This window comes from Paracoccidioides brasiliensis, assembly GCF_000150735.1.
Source record: "Paracoccidioides brasiliensis Pb18 unplaced genomic scaffold supercont2.1, whole genome shotgun sequence".
Classification (NCBI taxonomy): Eukaryota; Fungi; Ascomycota; class Eurotiomycetes; order Onygenales; family Ajellomycetaceae; genus Paracoccidioides; species Paracoccidioides brasiliensis.
Window position 1 is genome coordinate 2,412,055 of NW_011371358.1, and position 24,095 is coordinate 2,436,149.

The window sequence follows — 24,095 nt, forward strand, 5'->3', positions numbered from 1 at the left end:
ACCTTTTCCTCTTTTATACATAGCAGCTTTCTTTCTTCTCAGATCATGATTAGAAGGAAAGCCCGCACTTACACAATTCCCTGCCCCTGGTTTGTGACAAGATATGGATGGCATCCCCGGATGTATCGTCCCATTGGGGCCGAACCGTAAAAAATTCTTAAATGGAAAAGGAATGGCAAAAGCTGGGTATCTGATCAAGTCTCATAAATAATGGACTATATGGAGTAAACTCAATCAATCCTTCATGGGAATAAAGCAAAACTGGACTTTGCGAAAAATCGATTTCAACCACACCACACACGAAGACATGGAACGATTGTTTCCTCGGTGAAATTGGAGTTAACTAGAGCGGTTGTTTGTGTAGGCATCACCAAACTTTGCTTAGCAGTTGGGCTTCTCCATCATAAATCAAAAAAACGACAAGATTCATAAGAGTCAATGGATAACGCAGGCTGTGCGCCGATTTCCTTCACGTCTATATACTGAGGGAAAGATTAACTATTTCTCCGTCAGCTAATGTTGTTGACCAAGCAGAGGGTGGCGTTGTCCTGAATATGAACCCCCTAATTTGCCAGTCGATATTCTCCAGAAGACCCCAGTCAAATAATAACTTTAGAATGATAGTATCCGCTTCCCCATCCAGAAAGGGAGTGCGGAGGATGGTGTCGTCATCGCAGTTCTCAGTTCACACTGGAAACTGTCAGGGTGGAAGCTAATTGATCCAATTGGGCTGAGGTTCTGTTCTTTGGAATCTTTTCGCCTTAAAACCACGATAATAAAATTTAGTGATTCGAGAGAGCGACCAGTTAGTTAGGGCCTGTTTTACCCTAGTTAAGAACCTGGAAGGGTTTTGAATCGACAATTGGGTAGTGATTCTGATGAACCAGGGGGGCTGTTTCAAATAGTCCTGGATCCACAAAAATGTTCCCGTACATGGACATTAAAACATTATTATTATTATTATTATTACTTATTTAACGCCTGGAGGCACGTGATCAGCTGACTAAGAATAGTCTGCCGTCGCGGCCACAGCACCTCCCTAAGGGTATCAGGCGTGCCAGCGCAGCAGCTAGTCTGCTGCCTGACATGTCTAGTCGGCCGAAGCCCTCTTGAGAGTCTATGTACAGAGTAGCCCCCGTCCTGGAGGTTCTGAATGGCGTAGTAGCCGAAGATTACGGGACTGAGGAAGCCAAGGGCTTCTAGGGTGGTGTGTAGGGGTGATGAGAAATGTATATAAGGAGCATAGGAAAGAGAGAGGGGGAGGGAGAAGTCGGATGTTGAACAGGTTCTAGTAGCGGCGTTGGATGTCGATGAAGAAGCGGGTATTAGTGCACCAGGTAGAGAAGGTCGTAGCTCCTCTTACTGTGCTGAGAAGCCAGTCAATTGCTTCCTTTGGTCCTCGGCATGCTTCAGGGGTTTTAATTCGTTCAATGTTCCGGCCTTTCCAGCAAAAGAAGAAGTGCTCGGGGGTCTTATCTCGGCCGCAAGAGCAGGTGAGGAGTGCGTCGTCATGTGCCCATCTGTGATGATAGGCTGCAAAGTCACCGTGGCCTGTTCTAGCTGCCAGCAAGTGGCCTAGGTTCCTTCGGGGGAGAGTGAGCTCAGGGGAGGGTCCTTTTGGCATTGGGATATTGAGGTCCTTGTATCGTGATGTGCTATTGGAGCTCCAGTATTGTTGCAGTGAGGCATTGAAGCGTTCTTTAGCATAGGATTTGGCCCGCGCCAGGGTCAGAGTGCGGCGAGTGCATTCCATTGTGCAGGCTGACTTGGCCGCAGCATCTGCGGCATCATTGCCTGGAATCCCAGCGTGGCCGGGGCACCATCGAACATAGACCCGTCTCGGGCCGGCTGGACCTGGGCCCTGTTTTGTCCAGGACCTGCGGAGTTCGTTGAACTTAGCAAAGGCGAGAAAAGATGTTTGTGTGGGCGTGTCTGTGTGGAGTCTTATTGCAGCCTCTTCATTGTCTAGAGCCACTATAATGTGCCGTGCGAACATAGAGAAGGGGTTCCGTAGCGCTGCCTCGAGACCGGCAACTGCTGCAAGCACTTCGGCATCAAAGACCTCGGCGGTGCGGCCCAGAGGCAGCTTACCAAGCTCCAGAGATTGATTTGTTCCTCGGTATAGACAGTAGCCTCCGCCTGAAACTCCTTGGCTGTCTTTGGAGCCATCAGTATATGTGATGAGATCGAGGGGGGATACAGCTTTCTGAAGCCAGTTTTGGAAAGCTGCTGGTCCTGTGGACATTAAAACATACTCCGTACATGAAATCAATTCTTTGTGAATGAGCACATGATCTTTCTCAGATGACAGCTGCTGCTAAATTTGATCACTTGAGCTCTCTGTTTGATAGCTGAATATAAATTGGAGATTGGAGAGGAGATCGCCACAGAATGCATGATCTGTCGGCAGTTTCTTCACGTTCCTTGCTCCATCCATACCTAAGTCCCAAAGCCAGCAATAATAATGATAGTATTGTTTTTTGGCACCAGTTAAAATCGATGGGCAATATATCAGGTAATGAGCTGTACTTGTATTTGCTTATACCCAAAAAATCCCATTGATGTATATTCTGTATCCATGGATGGTCCCGATCAACATCTCTGGATATGTATGCGGGATTGCTGGCGTATTTAAAATCCGTGAAAATTGAATCCACATTAAGAATCCAGATTTCTAAATGGAGATTCGGTCGGGTTTTTTTTTTTTTTTTTTTTTTTTGGAATTTCTTTTTGAAAGCGTTTGTTCCAAAGCGTTGTGATCGAGAAATGCAACTTTGGGTAATCGATTTCTTGTGCATGCATGCATTGTGAGCCACCTAGGCCTGCATATGTGGGATGCAAACGTGAAGTCATGGCGCACGTATATGGCCTGACAATCAAGTTGAAGAACTAGAAGCAACGTTGCCGCTGCAACGACGCAGCGTGCGTGAAATCCGAGTTGGGGGTTGGCAGTGATGCACCGCGGACACCACAGCGCTTATTTATTGGAGGCTCTCGTCTAAATTACGAGACGATAGTTATAACGTTAACTATCGGCTTGGCACACCCTGCAAAAGATTTTCTGATCATTTCACACCGCGATTATAACTGACTAGTTAATTAGTTAAATCGCTCAGCTACATGTACAGTACAACTTCCACCAGCTGGAGCCTTGGGTGAGAATAACTAGGAAGCGAGAATAACAGATAGCACACAAGTGGCTGTCCTCATCTGTGTGAGTGGGGATCGAGGAGTAAAATCAACATGCCGGCCTTTTAAGACTGGCAGGCAAGTCAAATGGATGATAGATGGATAGATGGAATTCACGAGCGAGGAAAATTTAATTTGCCAATCACGAGCCAATGGGATCGTTGCCATGGAATCATGGATCCCAGATAGATTCGGGGGTGCTGTCCCGGTTGATCCCTGAAACGAACTAGAAAAGTTGCCTGACCGTCTTTGCCTTTGATACACGTGCTGACTTGTGAGCAAGGTTGATTCACACAGGCACTGGATAATATTTAGTGGTGAAGAAGCAACAGATCTTACATGCCCTGGTTCTGGGTTACCACAAAGTTGACAGGGAAATTAATTCCGCTGATTTGTCTGTCCGCTCGCTGTGCGCCTGAGGCGTTATCCGCCGCTCTTACAAAATTACAACAGCGATGATCCTGGATAGGCTGCTGATAACCCGCTCCAAACGACGATGCAGCTCAACACGGCTCTGAAACAATTTCACTTTTGAATAGGAAATATTTCCTCTTCTTTAAGATGAACAGCTAATATCTGTGTTCCTATGACTTTTAGTTTAATTCATGAGAATACTACTCGACTGCAACATTCTAACTACGAAGGTTATAATTCCAACTCATGTTGGCGATGCGTCACAAGGGGGTATTTATTAGAATAATAAATTCCCTGGTCAGCTACACAGATAGTTAGTCAACCTGCTTTGCCTACATCAAGCCTGCCCATTTGACCAGTGCAGTTCATTTGTAAATATCCAGATTTCAACGAGGGTGTGTTGTTGAAGAGGAATGGATTCAAATGCGTTGATCAACCAATTAAGATATGTAATATCATATCTTAGGCTAGCAAATATTCTATTTAACGCCACGTTTGCGTTGTTTCGTCGCAAGATATCATTTGTGACTGGTGCACAAATATCTCCTCGAGGCGGTGAGCTGTTAGGATTTAATCATTTGAGTGTAGCATAAGATCATCAGTGCCCACTCTTCCACCAGGATAACTAGAAAACATGGAAGGTATTCGCACGCTCGGACGATTACGAACTAGCCTCTCACCAGGTAACTAACTACATACATTACCGAGCAGGAAATGGACAACATTTTCCACTCTCAAAGCACAAGTTTGTGTGTTACAGCGAAATTATCATGGAAGGGCGTCGACTAGGTACGCCATCGCGGGTCGGGGGGCAAAAAATTAAGCATAATTGTTTGCTACAATAATCTCATATCAACTTAGACAGGCCGTCCAGCATGCCTTGAGTGTAAAAATTGGTCGATGGGGCCGCCAAGAAACGTCCCGTCGATCTCTTGCACTGACAAAGGGAAAAGATAAATCTTCAAGTTGGTGCGTTAAACAAAAGAGATCGCAATTCAGCTCCGGGCTTCGATGGCTTTTCTCATACAATATTTTCCAACTATCATACGTCAAACTGCACGGCCAGCTCGGTTAGTTACTGTTATCCCTGGGAGATCTCAGATACAACAAACTAAGAGGGATTTTAGGTTAGAGTGTAGTTAATGCGCCGTTCAAAAGAACGCATGTGATGTTCTTTGAAGCATTGGAACCTCAGCTGCTTGAAGGACTCAAAGCTCCTTGGTCTCAGGAATATCAGTCAAGATCCAGTAGAATATGGCCCAGCTAAGCCTTTAATCGCACCAGTCAGGAACTGATATTTTTCGGTCTTGAAAGACGTCGTCGACTCCGTTTGATGTTGGTAACTCTCCTCAAAACCTTAAGTTTTCTCGGGTGCGGGATCGGGTCCCGCGGTGACGGTCTCAGCTATGGGTTAGTGGGTCATGTAGGGGTGTTTTTATCTCCGGTCAGGGGTTGATCCTGTTCATGTATGTATTGATGTACCGTGCAGGTACTAGTGGGAGTATCTACGGCGTAAGAAGTTGTATTCTGCATGAGAATGGTATTATTAGCCCGATCCGTAGTCCTTAACTATCTAACGTTACTGTTATGTCAGCTCAGTTCATCGTACGAGGAATGATAGTTAATCTGTTATTTTATCCTGTCAGCTAGTTAACCGTGCATCCAAAGCTTTGTTTCGGCAAAGCAACGGCATACAATGGCTGTTGAACTTGATGATTTCCTGGGAGTTTAACCGTCCTTAAAGTCGAGAACCACCGCGCTCATTTGTCATTGAGACTCTGCCACCCAAGGTGAACTAATCTTGCAGAGTGGCATCTTCATTCGCTATCGTTTCCCTCCGCCAATCATCACAGCTCCTCCACCCGCTGAAATTCCGCACATTGAATCCACCTCCCGATGTTCCGTCTGGGCCCCAAAAATGAACATTATTGTCTCCATCCATAGCTAAACTTTTATGCCGCCTCAGGCATAAATAGCATTGCTATTAATTAGAGAGAGGGAGCCAAGTTCTTTGTGTGGCTTATATTGTGAGTCAGTGACGTGAGGCCATTGACCATCCCTAGTAGATTAGTCTACCTGCACCTCCACCCGTGTATGAACTCCAGCAAACCGCTGCGCTGTGTACTGTGATTGCGATATCACGCCAGTAATATATGTTTATCGTCACAGCATGTGAAATTCCCCCTCCCTGGAGTTGGTACCCTATTCTTAGGATTAAGAAAACAACTGCCGTGGGGTCAATCTCTCCGGTTTTATAGGTTTCAGGATGCTAAACAGAGGGATTGAGCGGAGGGATGTTCCTAAACCTTAGAGGAATATTTGAGCCAACACCAGAAACTGTGGTGTATCCGAAAGAGCAACAGAAGAGTGGGGATAAATCAGCCCACCTGACGTGTATCAGTTGCTCATGGAAAAGGGCGGGAGTTGCCCATTCAAGGTTATTGAAGAATTGACTGTGCGAGGTCTATATGGCTGGGATCTCATGCATGCCCCAATGTTATCATGATGGTTATGGGCGTCGAACAACAAAACTTTGCTCACAGCAGGCTTTGAAGGGGTTTGATATAACTACATGTTTGAAGTTTTAAATTGAATACTCCACACCTCCTCCTTAAGCTGATCCCCGCATGGCTCGGGGTGATTCAATCCTGATGAATTACCAAAACCTGGAAATGAGTTGGCTGCGTGTGGCTGGATGCTCTGGTTTAGCTCCTGCAGATTTTCTGAAGAATCTTAACTGGTAAAGGCAAAGTGAGTCGCACTCCCCAGTTCTCCCTGAGGTCTGTGCTGAAAAGTTCGTTTGCCGAATTGGCCGTGCACACGTCATTGAGCCTACAGGAAGACTCTGCTCATTATTCTGATCGTTATACATCTGTCTTTAACTGTCGTCGTCCTTCGGGGGTTCGCTCATACATCCAGGCAGAACCCCCAGTAGCATTCCGCTTGTGTGAGGGCATTAATGGCAGCAGCAATCTGCTGTAGACACAATCCCGCCATAAATATTTTACGGGCCTCTGAAGTCTTTGTGATCCTGATCGATTCAGCGTCCCACAGATTGGGGTCAGTGGCTTAGAGGCGATTACGCCTCTAGATATGATTGGCTCGGCTCACAACATCTTCCCGGATAGCATCTTGCAAGCTTATGAAGCCTGCAGATGGTCCGTGACAAGAACTGCCTGGCTGACGATAGATTGGCATCTTTCCCTGTTCTGGGAACACCGAAACCACTATTAGAACAGCAACCTTCACTGTGGAGCCCAGCATGGGATGATCAGATCTGATGGAAGAATAACAATAATAATTGAAAAAGAAACTAAACTCAAAGGCGAATAACTTCTATACCGAGAGGAGGGGAAAGAAATAACCAGGCACCCCCTACCGTCCCAAGGCTGGCTTCTCCTGACCTACCATTCATAATTGCATCCCATTGACATGTTCCCAATAGCGATGCAATATCTTATGTCCTTTCATTTCCCGCGCGAACAATCGGTCATGGCCCAATATGTCAACGTCACCCCCATTTCTTCCGTCCCTTCATCCCTGTCTTCCCTCTGGGCCAGGTCCAGTACAGTATCCAGCGCGGACTCCGAATATCTTGCCGATCATTCAAACATGCAATATTGAGGTTACAGCCTGCGAGGAACTAGATCTCTTAGGCCGGCAATATATTGCATTCCGAATTCAATTGAAGCCTGCCGCCAGAGCAGCAAAAACTATGTAGCAGTGTCCATTGACAAATAGGAGAAAAGTTTCAGCTGCACTCAATGCAGAATCATACATTATCTGTACTTGTATTTAAGATGAAAACATAACAAATTTTAAGAATGATAACAACATGAAAACTTGTCTCTTCAGTCGGACTGGTTCTTATAAGAGATGTCGTTCGCCCTGTTATGTCAACATTCTAGAAGCCTTCCAACCTTGGCGGAGATTCCAAGCTAAGTCACGTGGACAAGAACCTCAGCTCTTGAAATCTTTACGTCTTCTCTATCGGAGAGCGAAGATGAGTTGCATTGAAGATTATCCCACAGCTCGACTAGGCCGCCATGAGGCTAATTACGAGTGCTCAAGCTATGAAATCGACTCCAATGAATCGCACCACCCATCATTGCGCGTCCAGGGCTGGGGTATCAATTCTAATCTAACTCTGGGTCGCTCGTACTCAAGACGAGTTTATAAAGGAAAATGAACTGGGGGAGCGGCGTGTCGCATTTAAGACAGGCCCTGATACCATTTCTCTATCCCACGTTGTCAACGTCTGTACCCACGTCTAGCCTGACAACAGTTTCCAGAGCCACCAAATTTCTCCGGAGCTCTTCTGCCGTCCCCAGACGACTTACCAGCACGTTGCATACGGCCAGCGAGACGGGATCTCGTGAAACAAAATATTTCGGGGACGAATCTCTAAACACCAATCACCTAAATCCCTCTCCGTCCGATTATTCACGTTCAGTTTTCCAAGACCGCTGCACATTAACTCTGTATGCGGGCTCAGGGGGCAATGGATGCGTTTCATTCCTTCGAGAAAAGTACATTGACGATGGGCCCGCGAACGGAGGGGATGGTGGGAGTGGAGGAAATATTTATATACAGGCAATTGAAGGCCAAACTAGTCTCCACAAGCTAGCTAGACGTGGGGTAATTAAAGCTGGACATGGTAGGAGTGGCCAAGGGAAATCACAAGGAGGACAGCGGGGGAAAGATGTGCTGTTACAAGTACCTGTCGGGACAGTTATTCGCGAAGTTGGACGGTACGATCCTTTGGCCGAGGAAGAGCGATTTGTAGCACAGTTGATCCGGGAGAAGGGAAAGGAAGAAGGACTGCGTGCAGCGTCTGAACGACGGGAACGATGGGTATTTTATCCCGGCTCACAGCCGTCCGATTTCTTCACTGAGCAATTTCCGATCCTACCACCAGCACGCCGATCCGCCCTTGCTGCGTCGCAGCCCAGGGCACCAATTTATCTTGATCTATCCAAGCATATGCAAGATCCTATTTTGCTTGCTGCGGGGGGTGTTGGCGGGCTAGGGAACCCGAATTTTGTAAGCAACACAAATCCGAAGCCAAGGTTTGCAACCAGGGGTGAAAAGGGTATTAAACTGGAGCTTGAGTTCGAGCTTAAATTACTAGCTGATGTGGGCCTCGTCGGATTGCCAAATGCGGGAAAGAGTACTTTGCTACGTTCAATTACCAATAGCCGGACACGAATTGGGAACTGGGCATTCACTACTCTCTCTCCAAAGATTGGAACTGTTGTCATTGATAATCACTCTGGGCGCCCTCTTATCGAGCCAAAGCCAGGGTGCCCACGTCGTACGAATTTCATCATCGCAGATATCCCAGGATTGATAGAAGGCGCCCATCTCGATAGGGGCCTCGGACTTGGATTTCTTCGTCACGTCGAGCGAGCAGGAATTCTTGCATTCGTCATCGATCTTAGTGCAGGAGACGCCGTTCAGGCCCTTAAAGGGCTTTGGCGAGAGCTGAACGAGTACAGCCGTCTTCAAGACCAGGAATTAAATCTACAAACACAGCAGCGGCTCATCTCATGGATCTCGCTGGATCATAACTCATCAGATCAGTCTGAAGATCGTTTTGGCTTCCCACAGGTTGCCCCGCCCACCTTGGTCCCGTCGAGAAGGGACGTCTCAGCCAAGAGTCTTCCCCCAATATACATTAAACCATGGCTCGTTATCGGGACGAAGGCTGACCTTCCAGGCACTCAAGAGAACTTTACCGCTCTCCGTTCGTATCTGGAGGCAGTCGAGAAGGGCACCCAGGAGCATCCTTGCGGTCAGCAGAATGCATGGCGCGGCAAGCTTTTCTCCATTCCTGTCAGCGCCATCAACGCACAAGGGGTCAATTCCATTCCTGAGAAGATTGTACGACTGTTAGATGGTTATTAATGTACTTTATCTACGGTGTTTGGAGCCGGATTCGAACTTTTGCGTTTCAGGGGTTTTCATAGATTTATTGTAACTTCACCCAATAATACTGCGTAGAATTCTTCCTTTAACCTTTGTATTTCTTCAAGATATTGGTGCTGGAACAGCTAATTTATATTTTACTACATATTTGCTAAGTGTTCACATTTCTGTATTGGAGTACGTGGGGAATAATTAACTTCTACTGAGTAGGAAATTATATATTTATTTTGTTTGGACACGACATGAATTCAACTTCAACTTCAGACACATCAACTTAGTAGCTACCAGTCCTCCTCCTCCTCAACCACCTCGATCAGCAACACAATCAATGCAACATCTGATCCGTTCAACGCTATGCATTATCTCATCTCCATCCCTAGATGACCCAATCTGCGAGTGTTTCGGTGGCGATACCGAAAAGCTCATTACTTCCCTTCTCCGGGAAACAAATGATACTCTGTCCCTCGCGGATCAAAAGCTACGCGTATTTCCCTTCAAAGACGTCAAGGTTTGCTGGAGACGATTGTATACGGATGCCAGCATTGTCAAAGTATGCTATGAAATAAAAAAGCATCTATACGACGATGAGATCGACGAGCACAAACAATCAGCCCCACCAGATCAGCAGAAAAATGATAACGAAGCTCCCCAAAACAAACAAGAACATGAACATGATGACAAGGAGCTTAGGAGGATCAGTCCAGATGCCCCATGGCTATCACCTACCATCCATATTCTTGACAAAGCACTGATCATGACTGGTGCTCCGCGTAGAGAGTCGCTTATTGAATGCCTAATATCGCGCTTACAATATTTGACCAGTCCTCCCACTGCGAGATCACTGATAAACGACCCCAAATTATTCAGTGCGCATTTTGATGTCGAGCAACCACAAAGACACCCACCGGAAAAACGCAGAAAATTAACGACCCCCTCCCTCTTCCCCGCTGACAGATCTCCAGCTCCACATCTCGAGCATCCTGTTCCCCGTGTCCCAGCGCCATCTCTTGAAAAATTTACAGACCACATGAACTCCATTCGCACGCCATTAGTGATAACGAATGCAGTGAACCACTGGCCGGCACTCTCCACGCGACCCTGGTCTTCTGCAGATTACTGGGCACAACGGACATACGACGGGCGGAGGTTGGTTCCCGTTGAAGTGGGCCGGTCATATACGGATGAAGGGTGGGGACAGAGAATCATGCCGTTTGGAGAGTTTGTGAAGAATTATATATGGAGGATGGGGAGTGGCGGTGATAACACGGACGGGAAGGCAAAAGACGATAATAGGCATTACCCAACGGATTGTGGGGATTCAGGTGGAGGGGGCGGCCAGACGGGCTACATGGCGCAACACGATTTGCTGGCACAAATACCCGCGCTGAGGAAAGACATTTGCATACCAGACTACTGCTACACGGATCCGCCAGAGCCGGAGCAGGGAACGCCTGTATATGAGAAAAGATTACTCGAGAGACAGGCCGAAGGGAAGAAGGATAAGTCGATAAATGGTCACGGAAGAAAGTTGGATAATGAAGATCAAGAACAAGATCAGGATCATGCAGAATCTACCTCCGATAACGAGGACGATGAAATCGAAGCTGACGACGTGGAATCTGAACCGATCATCAACACATGGATAGGCCCTTCGTGGACGATATCACCCTTACACCATGATCCGTACCATAACATCCTAGTGCAAGTCGTTGGTCAGAAATATATCCGGCTTTACTCACCTCATACTCCCGCGTCGCAAATTTATCCTAGGGGCATGGAGGTTGTTAATCCTTCCCCAGAAACAAAGCCACCCCATGGCGAAGACAAAGGAATAGCCAAGGAGGCAGAGACGCAGGATCAACGAATAGACATGTCCAATACATCGCAAGTTGACCTGGCCGCTATTGAGCTTTCTCCTGCCGAGTTGGAGACCTGGGAGTTGATGTGGCCTGGTTTCTTGGATGCGGAGTATGTGGAAACGGTTTTGAAAGAAGGAGAGTGTTTGTATATACCAATTGGCTGGTGGCACTACGTTCGCGGCCTTCAGGCCGGGATCAGTGTTAGCTTTTGGTGGGGTTAGCTACGATTGAGGTTTTCCTAAAGGAAATGGCTACGGTTTGTCGGATGTTCTGGGTAATTCCTTTTGAAATCAATCGAAGATATTTTTTTTAAGGATATAATTCTCATTACCAAGGTTGATTAGAAGCAAGGGGCTTGGTCATTTCATTTTATATCGCGATGCAGGTAATGTGACCTATCAAGCAAGAGTGTATTGTATGGCATCGGATACAGCAGGTATTCTTCCAACGAACCGCGGAGTCTCGCAAAACTGGCCTATAAGAAATACCTAGCTATGAAAAAGTAAAATCAAACTAGCATTCCAACTGATAGTTAAACGCCGGAAAGGAAAGAAAACGATACATAGTCGTTGCCCAATCGACACCCTTCCCTAAGCTTTCTTCGGCCCGCTCCGCACCAAGAACAGCGTCTTGCCTGCTTCAACTGTGTCATTTGGTTTGATCAGGATCTTTTCTATCGTCCCTCCAACAGCGCTGGCATCAGCACGCACAGCGATCTCTAGCTTCATAGCTTCCAGAATTGTCACAACTTGACCTGCAGTCACTTTGTCTCCCTCTTGAACTTCAATTTTCCACACATTGGCGCTGAGGGGTGCTTCAATTGTAGAAATATCGGGATCTACGCAGAGTTGGCAGTGAGCCTACGACTTGAAGGGGAGAAATATAACGAAACGGAAAAGATAAAAAAAACAAGGTCACATACCCTGCAACAAAGCTTCCACGGCATCCATCGGGATCTCGTTCGCCTCCTTCTCCGCCGCCCAGCGCTCCAACAGCTCATTTTCAAGTTTAGTCATTTCAGCCTGTGCTTGCTTTTGTCGGGCACGAATCATAGCTACTTCGTCCTTGGTGCTCTCCAGCAATCGATTATGCTCTGCCATATCGAATTCGACATTCTCCCATTTGTATTGGTACCGACCGCTGTGGAATAATGCCATATCTTTTTCGTACTCTTCTTCCGACACTTTGTAAAATGTGATCTGATCAAAATCTTCGAAGAGCCATGGTTTTTCTGGAGAGTAGCCGGCTTTGGAACCTAGGATGTCAACTCCAGGGATGGACATGCCGGTCAGTTGGTAGCCTCCTGGCGATTCAACGTTATAAAGGCTTTTACCGTTAGCTTTGTTGTTTCAATGAACCAAAAGAAGGGGATGTATGGGCTATTTGACTCACGCCATGCAAGAGCCTCCCCATGACACCTGTCCTTCAGGTGTGAAAACCCGGCTTGGATTCATCTTTGGACAGTTCATACGATGGCGGGGGTCCACCGGGAGTGACAATGGCAGAGCAGTAAAGAATCCGACCGCGACAACCATGAAGCTGGCAGTGAGGTAAATATTCTCGAACTCTTGGCGAGTGAAAGCGTTGTTTTTGGCGACGAAGTCCATATTGTCAGGAAGATATGACGCGTATGGCCGTTGGGTTTCCATGTAGCGCTGTAGAGCGGCGGTTTGTCTCTTGCTCTCGAAGGTAAGGGGGAGTTTGAAGAGGCGGCTGGGCATCTTAACCTGGCTTAGATCCCCCAGCTGTACCTCGAGCTGACATAGATACTTAATCAACTTCTTTTGAGGGATTTTCAAGCCATCATAATATAGAGAAAGAGCTGCGTCGAGTCAGTTAAAATGGTACATAGGAAACTTCAGGCCAAACTTACAATTGCCGCAGCCGACTGTCCCAATCAATCCTGTAGAGAATGTAATCTCTCCCTTTCCTTCCCTCAGTGCTTTGATGAGGGCAGTGACTCTGCAACGATGGTTGAGGTCAAAGGCGCCATGCCCGTAGTCGATGAGAATATAGTCGTCACCCCCCTGAAAGAGTGTTAGAAAGTCTAGAAAAAGGTACGGAGAATTTACGAAGAATTTACTAATAGTTGCATAAACGTACCTGTCTATAAGATACCAAAGGCTGCTTCCTTCCATTCTCTTCAATTCGATGAATAACAGCTTTTGTGCCATACCCAAAATCTTTTGACTCTGGGAGATTTGCGTAGTTTAGCGCAGAGACCTCCTCAAACTTGGCCTTCCCTGAGCAACACTCTGCTATGCTCTCCACAAACCTGTCAACCTGGCGCCGCAACGCAAGTGCATCATCTAGAGTAACCCTCCTGAACTTTAACGTATTCCCAGCTTTCATTTGACCCATGCGCCAGTAATCGGCCTTCGCAACTGTCATGCTGGAAACGAAACCACCCAAATCCGGACAGTCAACAGGGAATATACATGGGTCATCACCTGTCCAGTTTAGGGTGCCAATCGGGTAACCATACTCTATAACATTGCTTGGGTGAGCGCCGCCCTCGCCACCATCAGTACGAGCCCATTTCGGCTTTGGTCCAATAAGTCGAATGCCCCCTCTTGCAGCATTATGAGAAATTTTCCACGTGGTGCGATATAACTCTTCAATGTTGTCAGTGAGAATATACCCCTCATCGTAAGGTCCAGCAAGTGCTAGCAGCTCCCAGTGGGATGGGTATTCTGGGATTAGAGACGTGGGAAGAGAAAGCTCCCCGTCTATTTCCGGAAGTTTATCTGTGATAGAGAGAAGGTCTCCAGATGCGAGCTGACGACCTTGATAACCGCCAACGCCCACCATAGGCGACGTCGATTTTGAACCGAACCAGTTAGCAACGTTAGTGAATCCTCCATAGACAGCCATATACGCCCTGCATCCTCCTCCAGTTGTTCTACCAATGCTGAGGCGTTGTCCAGCATTGATTTTAACTCTTGTCCACATTGAAAAAGGAGCTCCATCTAATTTAGCTTCCATCGGCGCTCCACAAAGAGAAACGATGGCAGGGCCCAGGAAGAGCAGTTCGGGTCCGCTAAGGGTAATTTCTAGAGCTTCGAGACCAACCGGGTTTCCCACGAGAGCATTGGCTATACGGAATGCCAAGGGATCCATAGGACCTGAATGGGAGAATCCACGTCCGATAGTCGGGCGGCCAGGGTAGTCTTCAATGAGCGTATAAGCTCCGCCAGCAACAACATCGATGGCAGCAGGCATGTAGTTGAAGGTATTCAAGAATTGGGTTAAAGTATTACCCTTAACAAACCTTGCATCTGTTAAGATAGAAGCAAGGAATTCGAGATTTGTTGGAGGCCCGCAGATCTTTGACTCGGAAAGGATAGTGAACATCCCCTTGATGGCTTCTTGTCGGGAAGGAGAGTGATACATAACTTTGGTGAGAAGGGGATCTGGTTTGATCAGCAAGGATACAACTATCTGATATTTCGAGGATTAGATCATACCGTAATTTGCTGTCACCTTGGTTCCCCTGCGAACCCAAGTATCAAATCTAGAACCAGGGATTTCTTTCCACTGAACTTCCTGCAAAATGCCAGGGGAAGGGGCAAAGTTCCTCGCAGGATTTTCAGCATACACTCGGACCTCTATAGCTGCTCCGCGAAGTGGTTTCGACTGTAATTTTTCCAGATAGGCTGCATCTAGTCCTTTCTTCCCTGAGAGCTCAGCATTCACTTGCTTCAGCATAAGCTCAACCAAGTCGACGCCGTAACATAACTCAGTGATGCCGTGTTCCACCTGCAGACGGGTGTTCATTTCGAGGAAGAAAAAATCTCCTGTATCATCATCCACCAGGTACTCGATCGTTCCCGCAGATGCATATTTAGTTGATTCTGCCAAGCGAACAGCAGCGTCACACAGTTTCTGCCGTAGTTCGGGATGTTTTGTAACAAAGGGACTAGGACATTCTTCGACGACCTTCTGGTGTCTCCTTTGAATGGAGCATTCTCTTTCACCAAAATGAATCGCTTTTCCAAGCCCATTGCCAAAAACTTGGACCTCGATATGATGGCTAGATGGATAGTATCGTTCAATGAACATGCCGCCATTCTTAAACAGGGCTTCGCCTCGCGATTTCACTGTTGTGAATGACTCTCGCACTTCTTCTTCAGAATGACATGTTAATAAGCCCATTCCTCCTCCTCCAGCTGTAGCTTTCAGCATAACCTAAAAGACATAATTAACCCTTTGACCCACCCCTTAGTGAATGCATGATCTGATCTGAAGAAGAGGATATTGTATAGAAGGAGGGTGCAATACCGGAAAGCCAAGCTTCTTGGAGGCATTAACCGCCTCTTCCTCATCTTTGACAAGGGACTGAGTCCCGGGTACAATTGGGACACCAGCGTCAATAGCAAGCTCCCGAGCTCGATGTTTCAAGCCAAAAGCTTCAATGCTCTCAGGACTAGGCCCAGCAAAGGCGATCCCCGCCTCTTTGGCCATCCGAGCGAAGTCAGTATTCTCGGAAAGGAAGCCATATCCGGGAATAATGGCATTGGCTTTGTACTGTTTGGCAACGTTGATGATTTGGTCTCTTCACAGGGAGCTGTTAATAAACGACCATAATTCGACACATAAATCATGAAATAAATCCATGAGCCATAGAAATTATGGACCTGTGCAAAGAGTGGTGGTTCATACCCATCAACATAAGCTTTTGTGGGAGGTCCTTCAAGCAGAACCGATTCATCGGCCAAGGAGACATGGGTAGATATAGCATCGGGCTCGGTGTACACTGCGATTGTTCGAATATTTAACGCCCTTGATTTTATATATTGTCAGCCAATGTTATTCTATGTCCAGGAATCGTTTCAATGGCAATGGCATTTTACAAGGGAATCCAGGTTTTTCGACAGATAACCATTTATTTACTTTGAAAACTTACTTGGCAGTTCTGATAATCCTCACGGCGATCTCTCCACGATTTGCAATAAGAATCGTCCTAAGTGAATCATCCATGGTGTCGTTCGGCGCATTCTGCAAACGAAATGTATCAAAACGATTGGATTCGGAGGGTGAAAGAGAAGAAACGAATCTTGGATCTTCTTCAGCCAAAAGTAGGCGGATTGGTTTCAACTGTCCTTTCCATTTCGGACAATTATAAACCGGCTCTCCGCGAAGGTTATGATCCTCAAGTGGGTTTTAGGCTCTTGAGTTGCAGTGCGCTTCGACTGTTCCTCAGAGAAATTGTCCAACCAGGTCACGGTGGCGTGTCGGAAACATGGCAGCTACCCCTCACAGAAGCAAGGAGGGAGGGAAAGGCGATGGATATTTTTGTAAAACATCGGCTGGTCCTTGGTTGAGCGGGCGGGGGTTGTTGCTGGCGGTGGTTCTCATGGGCCAGCCAGACCCATGGCTGCTGCTATTTCCCTCAACCCCCACGGTATGCTATAGTTATGCGGGTTAGAAGGAATGGTTCGGCATGAAGCTCTCTGGTGATGCCGATACTTGATTCGATGTCCCAAGCCGAAACTTTCTTTTTCCCAGGAACCAGGTAGCCATCCCCCCCGCCCGGGATTTAGAAGTGCGGGGATGCAAAAAAGGTTTATGCTAAACTCAAAGTTTTGGCCTCCACCTTTGATACTGCAGAGAAATTTGGTCTGGGGTTTGTGGCATGTTATTATTTCATTTCCCGGACTTTTAATCAAACTACAACTATCTCACATCAACGCTGCCAAATTGGTGTTACAGCTCAAGGTATACAGCCATAGTCACCGCGGCCACAACGGCAATCAATTTCTCTAGTTCAATTGAGAGTACGAGACATCTTTTACGATAGAATCCACGCAGCATGGCGCCCATCAAGCACAAGGCGCTGATCAATTGTGATATGGGAGAAGCTGTATATACTTACCACCCGTACTCCACCCCAACCTACTCACTCCCCCCCCTTTATTCTACTTTCCCAGAAGCGAATTACAGATTTGGGGAGCGAGAATAATGAATGCGAATGGTTAACTGGCAGTTTCTCATCATCTAGTATGGCAATTGGGCATGCGGTCCAGACCTTGAGCTTCTCCCAATGATCGATCAGGCAAATATTGCCTGTGGGTTTCATGCCGGGTAAGCACTTCATCATGTCCCCTGAATGCATTTGGCCAATGGCACACAGCGTCCCCATCTCTCCTAAGAGCCGTACTCTATGGCCTGGAACCAGATACAGGAGGAGAGAGGAGAGAAGGGCGCAAAAATAGCCTTGAAAGAGAAAGGCATATACGATGCAAAATCCAAAACTTAGATATAAGAAAGATCAAAGGCTAACCTGAGTCCCAAACATATCCATCTATGTTCCATCTTAAAAGTGACCCGCTCATCATGATGGAAGCTGTCCGGAATTGCAAAGCACACAACATTAAAATCGGCGCTCACCCGGGCCTCCCGGATCTCCAAGGCTTCGGCCGCCGTGAAATGAAACTCTCCCCGGAAGAACTAACGGCCATAACCGTCTACCAAGTCGGCGCCCTAAAAGGGTTCCTGGACAGAGAAGGCGTGCCGCTACACCATGTCAAGCCTCATGGCATCCTGTACGGTATGATGTGTCGCGACTACGAAGTGGCCAAGGCTGTGATGCTCGGGATCCCCAAGGGCATCCCCGTCTTCGGCCTTGCAGGCACCAACATGGAGAAAGCTGCGAAGGATTTGGGTATCCCGTTCTGGGCAGAACTCTACGGTGATGTCAAATATCGGGCGGATGGATCTTTGGTAATCGATCGAAAGAAGAAGCCGTGGGATCTGGCGGATGTGGAGAAACATGTCACACAACAGGTGCGGACGCAGTCTGTGACGGCAGTTGATGGAACCCAGGTCAACCTGCCCATGGGGGATTACCCGGTTTCCATTTGCTGCCATTCCGACTCTCCCGGGTGTGTGGGCATCATTGGGAAAACGAGGGAGGTGGTGGATAAGTTTAATAAAGATAGGGAGGCGGGGATTGTGTAGAGGGGCCATGTGTGTCTGAACGCTGTTGATTTTTTACCCTAACTTCTGTGTTAGTGTGAAGGTAGCTAGTTTACCTGCTCGTGTCGCATGTTGTACAATAGGTTTGCGGCCTTTGTTAGGAATCTTGGAGCAGTTGCCGGTTTCTTTGGTTCCCGTTGGTTTCGGTGAGAGCAGTCCAAGGGAACCTGTGTTACATTTAACTTTGTTGACAAATCGAGAGCCTGTTGAATCTGGTTATTGTAAAAAGCATCCCATTACTATAGAGCGCGGTTAATAATGGGTACGTATTTATTAAGAATCCCAGCCTCTTCGATCTCTTCACTTCTGTCTTTGCTTACGCGAACGCTTGCCTTGCGGATCCATTGGATCTGCCTCCTTTAAAATATTCATTTCATTTTTTCAAACTTCCAGATTTTTTAACTGCAATATGAGGATGGTGGTAATACCCAATAAAACTAAGCTGATTAATAATTGAACTTATAACTAGCTATAAAGAGAGCTAGCCAAGGTCAAGAACAGGCTTTTGGAGCGAAAAGTCAATTGAATCAAAAAATGCTAAGCTAGGGAAACAAAACAAGTGAAAAGAGTTTGTTGAAATCAGCCTGTCTTCCTATTAATTAATCTTTATCTTGGTAGTTTCTAATCTTTGTTTAGCCAAGCCTTTTATCGTTTCCATACATGCAAAAGTTAAACTGTGTAGATTGTTGGTGCGATCTTGTGAGATTACTTCCCTAGTCTCTTCCTATGGTTCCTCCTCAGAGGTGGTAAAAATAAAACCGAAAAGATGCTAGTTCATATCAAAATGGTCATCGAAGATATTCCGGAAGCAGTGTTCATAGGACCCTGACACTATATGTGTTCCAGACACAGATAGAGCCGGCGCAGGGACATCTATTGCCACGGAAGATGGCATTTTGAACGAAAGGTGACCGCTGCTGTTCGTAGCTCCCACCTTAGCGGTGATTGTGGTACCTCCAGGTTCAAATGTATCGATATGCATATCATCGAAATTCGCGCCTAGATCTCCGTCAACACTATCGGACGGATATTGGCGGTACTGTGAGTCAGTACCAATATGAGCAGTTGGATTGAATCTGACAGTGACCGGCGCGGAAGAAGATATTGTATAAGAAGTCGTCAAACATGGCCAGCCACCATCGATTCCGGTTGAACTGACACCTACACTCCCAGTGGCACTGCCCGCGAAACTGCCATGGACACTGGGCGCGCCAGAGCTGAAACCATTGCTGTCGAACGCTGGACTATAAATACCGGAACTATCGAATCCCGAATTACTCGGGTTTGATGATATGGCCATAAGCTTATGCCTGGGGGGCTGAGATAGCCCGGGAGCAGCAAACGGTGGCTGCATCCCTAAGTCATCTAAATGGATGTTTTCAACTTCTGGGGAATCGCAGAGGCCACTATCTCGTTTCAGAATGGAGAGCCAAATCGGGTTGTCAGCACAGGTTTGGTTCCACGGGTCGTCACATCCATAAACGACCTTTCGGGCTTCGTTTTGGAGCTCACTATCCGTAGGGATGATGCCACGCGCAACCTCGCGACTTATGTACGCAGCGAGCTGGATCTGGAGGCGGCGGAAACAGTTCGCGTCTTCAGGGATGGGAATATTAGATGAATCGCTAATAGAGGCTGGATAGGATGCTATCCTTTCGGCAACATGGCTGCATTTCGTTGCTGCAGGTTTAGCAACCCATGGATTTAGTGTGTTTCTCTCTTGGGCGATGAGAAATGGAGGTATGCTATTCTCGACAAGCCGTTGGACGAAGGGCTCAAAACCCCAATCACCTTTCCACTGTGACATGTCAGTGCCAGCTTTGAAGTGAGCGCTAAGATGTTCAACGCGATCTTTCCATGTAGTAAAGGTGGAGGAGCAGAATCCACAGCGCGATTTGATCTCGGTAGTAGCACTTTTCCAGTTTTCCATCCAAGAACTGAACTTTACAGAATGCATTAGGCGAAGATGTTGAGTAAGATGGTCTTTCCGATAGAAAGTCCGTTCATGGATAGACTTCTCTTGGCAAGCAAAAAAGTTATGCGCCTCAAGATGGTCGATATCGGGGTTAGTGCCTTTGCAGAACGCACAGACAATCGCACCGTTCAACGATATTGCACCTCCTTGTGGCGTACATGTCCATTTATCCAATGCAAGATGCAGCGATTTCTCGTGCCGCTGCCAGTCATACTTCGTTGTAAACGAATCAGCACAAAAGGTACACTGGAAAATTCTGGAGGCACGAGCTTTTTGAAACGTGTTTTGCCCTACTACAGACCTGTGACGGCGTCGGCGGCGTTCTTTTGAGTCCGCGGAGTTAAACGAGGAGCGAGACGAACGATGGGAAAATGCGGATGCAAATGACATGTCGGAGGTACTGGACTTCGTTGTTTCAAAGCTGTAACTACTCACCGACGGAGCTGGCATCAAGTTTGAGAAGCTCGAGCCATCGTTACTGGACCCTGTGTTCCGAGAGTGCGACCGGACACGACTGCCACTAGATGAATTTCTCTCTGGAATATAAGGAGCATTGGCCATGGCTCGAATAATGGCAGTAGCCGATGCAGGTTCGTGTTCAGGGGGAGAATGCTTCCAACGCTCAAGGGGAGTCAAATCGGCGATATCAACGCCTGGAGCTAATTGTTTCCGTGGAATATCAATAGGCCCGGTAGGTCGAGGAGAGCTGGCACGGAGACTGGGCCGAACTTTACCCCGACGACGGGCATTTGCAAGCCAATTGCAAATCTGGCTCCGCTTTAGACCAGTCCTTGTTTTCAATTCGTCCTTTTCCTCGTCTGTCGGATAGGGGTGTCCGGCATTCTCCGTCAGCCACGTCTTCAGAGCCCGAAGAGCTTCTCGAGAAAATCTAGCACCAGTCTTTCGCCTTTTTGAATCGGTGTCTTCGAATGCCGAACCGCCAGCGCCGCCTTTAAAGGACCGTAAAGCTTTCTTGCCGGTGAATCCGCCGACTGGCACGTAGCTGTCTTCAGACACAACATGTAACGTATCCAGGCCCTTTTCATGGGGCTTTGTCCGGGTAAAACTGCATTCACGGTACAAAGAGATACAACATGTGCAGCCGTTATTTCGCATCACACCCCGCTTGGCCATGAAACAGTCGAGGCCGCGAGCGCGACAGAGATCACAGGGCTCTGTAGCGCGAGTGACAGGAAAGACACCTTTATCGAATAAGCTTATGAATGGTTCATTTTTTCCCTTAGCCTCATCTGTCTGCACGGCTGAGGCTCCGGTAGGGAGACCGAGATCCTTATAAAATACTAAGGAGTCATACTGCGCCACGATATCAGATTCGTCGATGACAGGGCAGTCGTATGCCACATAATCCTCATGAGCAGCTTGTTCGAAATCAAAGAACTCCATGGTACGACCCGGAGCTGCAGGAGCTGAACCCTGGTATTTGGTCTAGGTTTGGGAAAGAGGAGTGAAGACGACGCCCCAGAAGGCAATGCGAAATCGCCAATATGTTCACGGTCATATGAAATAACTAATGACGAAACATACCAGAGCGTTCTGAATATGAAGAGCAGATGGTGTTGCAGGAGGAAGTATTTGCAAGGGACACGCAGAGAAGAAGAGAGAAAGAGGAATTGGAGTCAGAGAGCTTTATGTTTGTCTAGGTCTGCATGGACCCACACTAGCCCCCAGCTAGGTTGACCGGGTTCGGTTTTAGGATGACCTTTCACGGAGAGTGGCAGTGGTGTATTCGACACTAGAATCAGGTCCCTCAGATACTTCGACTCTGATGGCGAAGACTCGGGAGTCAGAGAGGTGATATTTAGCCCGATGCAGCAACCCAGCTAGTTTCGACGTCAAGGATAATGGGCCATGGCTAGCATTGGCACAATTGAGATTCTCCACTTGTTTCGCAGTATGGAGCTTCATGATCACTTCGTCAGATAGCACCGTGTTGCTTTCTCCAACGTGCTTTACCTTGCCAGTTTATTGTTGCAGCATCCGAGAGATGGAATAATCAAGGCCTCGGAGACAAGAAATAGAATGGGTTATCCCATTTCATGCAGAGCTATCTTCATCCAAGCCACATCGGATGAATTTCACGACCTCACATGGTTGCGGATGAGGATGATGGTTGTTCGCTTCAGCCGCCTGCCGGGTCTCTAGTCAACTAATTAGTCACCTACACTTGGTCTTTTCTTTACGCCCTTCTGATGACATCCAGCCCAACGCTTAGCCTAAGCGGGGCTAGCTGCTGCCCTTGCGGCTCAGCCTGCCAAGCTTCTGCAAACCGTGGATTAATAATACGGGGGATGGCCGGCCCTTTTCCTGATAGTAAGTAAGTAAACCAGGACAAACAAGCGAGCATCGGCACAGCCATCAGGAATCAATAATAATAATAATGCCAACGATATCTCAAGTTGAAAAACTTGTCCAGTCTGCTGATCGGGAAGAAGCCGCATCCTGGAATACGAATACGTTGAAAATTCAATGCGCCATGCCATGCATGGTTGTTGATGATGTTCATTAGCTTCTTTCTGATAACCCCCTACATTGTGCTTCTCGCCAACATATCAGTACAACCGGACCCTCACTCGGGTCTCGGAGCCCTGTATGAGTGAAAACATTTCCGCCTTCTGTCCTGCACATAGGGTTGGATTACGTGCTTCCGCTTGTGACAGCCGAACCCAGACCTCCAAGCTCTCTATGTGGCACTTTTTAATGTTTCGGATAACTACCCGTCGAGAAATGCCATGGATGACGTCGTTTTGCTCAAGTATCGGATAGGACCCCTCAAGAGGTCTAGCTATATATGAAGTTATCCTCTTCAGACACAAGACGGTAGCGACAATGGCCCTTGAAAAACATCAAGAGTGTGACATTTTCTTCGTTTGCCAACTTCTCATGGATTACTCCTTGTCCGGGAAGCAAGCATGGAATTGAGGAGATAGTAGTCTAGTTTATCATTCCTATCGTTTTGATGCATGAACCTGTCCGAGATTGTAGATATAAGGTATTTCAGGAATCGAGCTTGAAGGGGACTAGGTAACTAGTCAGTCACTGGCTAACTTGACCCGAAGCATTGGCATGGCTGGTGCAAAACGACTGGTGGAAAACGGCACTTCTTTCGAGCATTTGGGGGGAGAATGAACATCCACTCTGCACATAAGGCTATTCAACAGGACCAATGGAACCCAAGGGAATTAGGTTAGCCAACCCGCTCGGAAGATACGTCAACGGGAGATTTTGGGGGTGATTGCCTTACACACTCTTCGGAATATTTCAGGTCAATCGAGGACGACTGCGTCTTCCGCTTTGCAAGGTCGACCCAGAGTGATGCAAGCGAATTTACCAGTTTTTAACCACGCTTTGGTATCAGGATAGTTACCTTCGTGGAACAGTGAGCATGATTTGAACCATGTAGCTAATAGTTACTGATGCTGGCCGGACGCATAATATAATCGTTTGGGCTTTTCTTCTCCTTCATTTTTACTTTCAGATCTGTTTTCTTTTTCGGACAAAAGTATAGAGGAAGCCCTTGGGAAATATGACTCTCTGGATGGAAAGCATTGCGAGTCCCTGTCTGCTTTGATTGCTCTTACAAGCTTTTTTGATGACTCTCTAAATTCAGGCTGCTTCCGCACATGTTCTATAGTTATGTCATTTACTGCTAATATACAATAATAGAAACTAAACCAATGTCAGAATTTGCCATGGAAACACCGGACAGGCAGATGCATTGAAATCGTAGTCAA

At 47.2% G+C, this 24,095-nt stretch overlaps 6 protein-coding genes across 6 annotated transcripts; 3 read left to right on the forward strand and 3 right to left on the reverse strand.

The window, feature by feature from the left end:
* Nucleotides 1-7,788: 7,788 nt before the first annotated feature.
* On the forward strand, nucleotides 7,789-9,510 carry PADG_00732 (obg family GTPase CgtA; the record flags this gene model as incomplete). The annotated part of the gene is made up of 1 exon (XM_010758170.1): nucleotides 7,789-9,510. The coding sequence occupies one exon, from the start codon at nucleotides 7,789-7,791 to the stop codon at nucleotides 9,508-9,510; it is 1,722 nt and encodes a 573-aa protein (XP_010756472.1).
* A 349-nt stretch (nucleotides 9,511-9,859) lies between these two features.
* PADG_00733 (uncharacterized protein) lies at nucleotides 9,860-11,611 on the forward strand (the record flags this gene model as incomplete). The annotated part of the gene is made up of 1 exon (XM_010758171.1): nucleotides 9,860-11,611. The coding sequence occupies one exon, from the start codon at nucleotides 9,860-9,862 to the stop codon at nucleotides 11,609-11,611; it is 1,752 nt and encodes a 583-aa protein (XP_010756473.1).
* Nucleotides 11,612-11,980: 369 nt separating this feature from the next.
* PADG_00734 (urea carboxylase) lies at nucleotides 11,981-16,370 on the reverse strand (the record flags this gene model as incomplete). The annotated part of the gene is made up of 9 exons (XM_010758172.1): nucleotides 11,981-12,228; nucleotides 12,313-12,716; nucleotides 12,783-13,212; nucleotides 13,264-13,417; nucleotides 13,494-14,803; nucleotides 14,858-15,578; nucleotides 15,672-15,945; nucleotides 16,053-16,172; nucleotides 16,297-16,370. The coding sequence occupies 9 exons, from the start codon at nucleotides 16,368-16,370 to the stop codon at nucleotides 11,981-11,983; spliced, it is 3,735 nt and encodes a 1,244-aa protein (XP_010756474.1).
* A 1,356-nt stretch (nucleotides 16,371-17,726) lies between these two features.
* Nucleotides 17,727-18,350, forward strand: PADG_00735 (lactam utilization protein lamB; the record flags this gene model as incomplete). Its single annotated transcript, XM_010757652.1, has 1 exon — nucleotides 17,727-18,350. One exon carries the CDS (start codon nucleotides 17,727-17,729, stop codon nucleotides 18,348-18,350), a length of 624 nt encoding a protein of 207 aa, XP_010755954.1.
* Nucleotides 18,351-19,137: 787 nt separating this feature from the next.
* On the reverse strand, nucleotides 19,138-21,747 carry PADG_00736 (uncharacterized protein; the record flags this gene model as incomplete). Its single annotated transcript, XM_010757653.1, has 1 exon — nucleotides 19,138-21,747. The coding sequence occupies one exon, from the start codon at nucleotides 21,745-21,747 to the stop codon at nucleotides 19,138-19,140; it is 2,610 nt and encodes an 869-aa protein (XP_010755955.1).
* Nucleotides 21,748-22,053: 306 nt separating this feature from the next.
* On the reverse strand, nucleotides 22,054-22,269 carry PADG_11144 (uncharacterized protein; the record flags this gene model as incomplete). Its single annotated transcript, XM_010758438.1, has 1 exon — nucleotides 22,054-22,269. The coding sequence occupies one exon, from the start codon at nucleotides 22,267-22,269 to the stop codon at nucleotides 22,054-22,056; it is 216 nt and encodes a 71-aa protein (XP_010756740.1).
* Nucleotides 22,270-24,095: the final 1,826 nt, after the last annotated feature.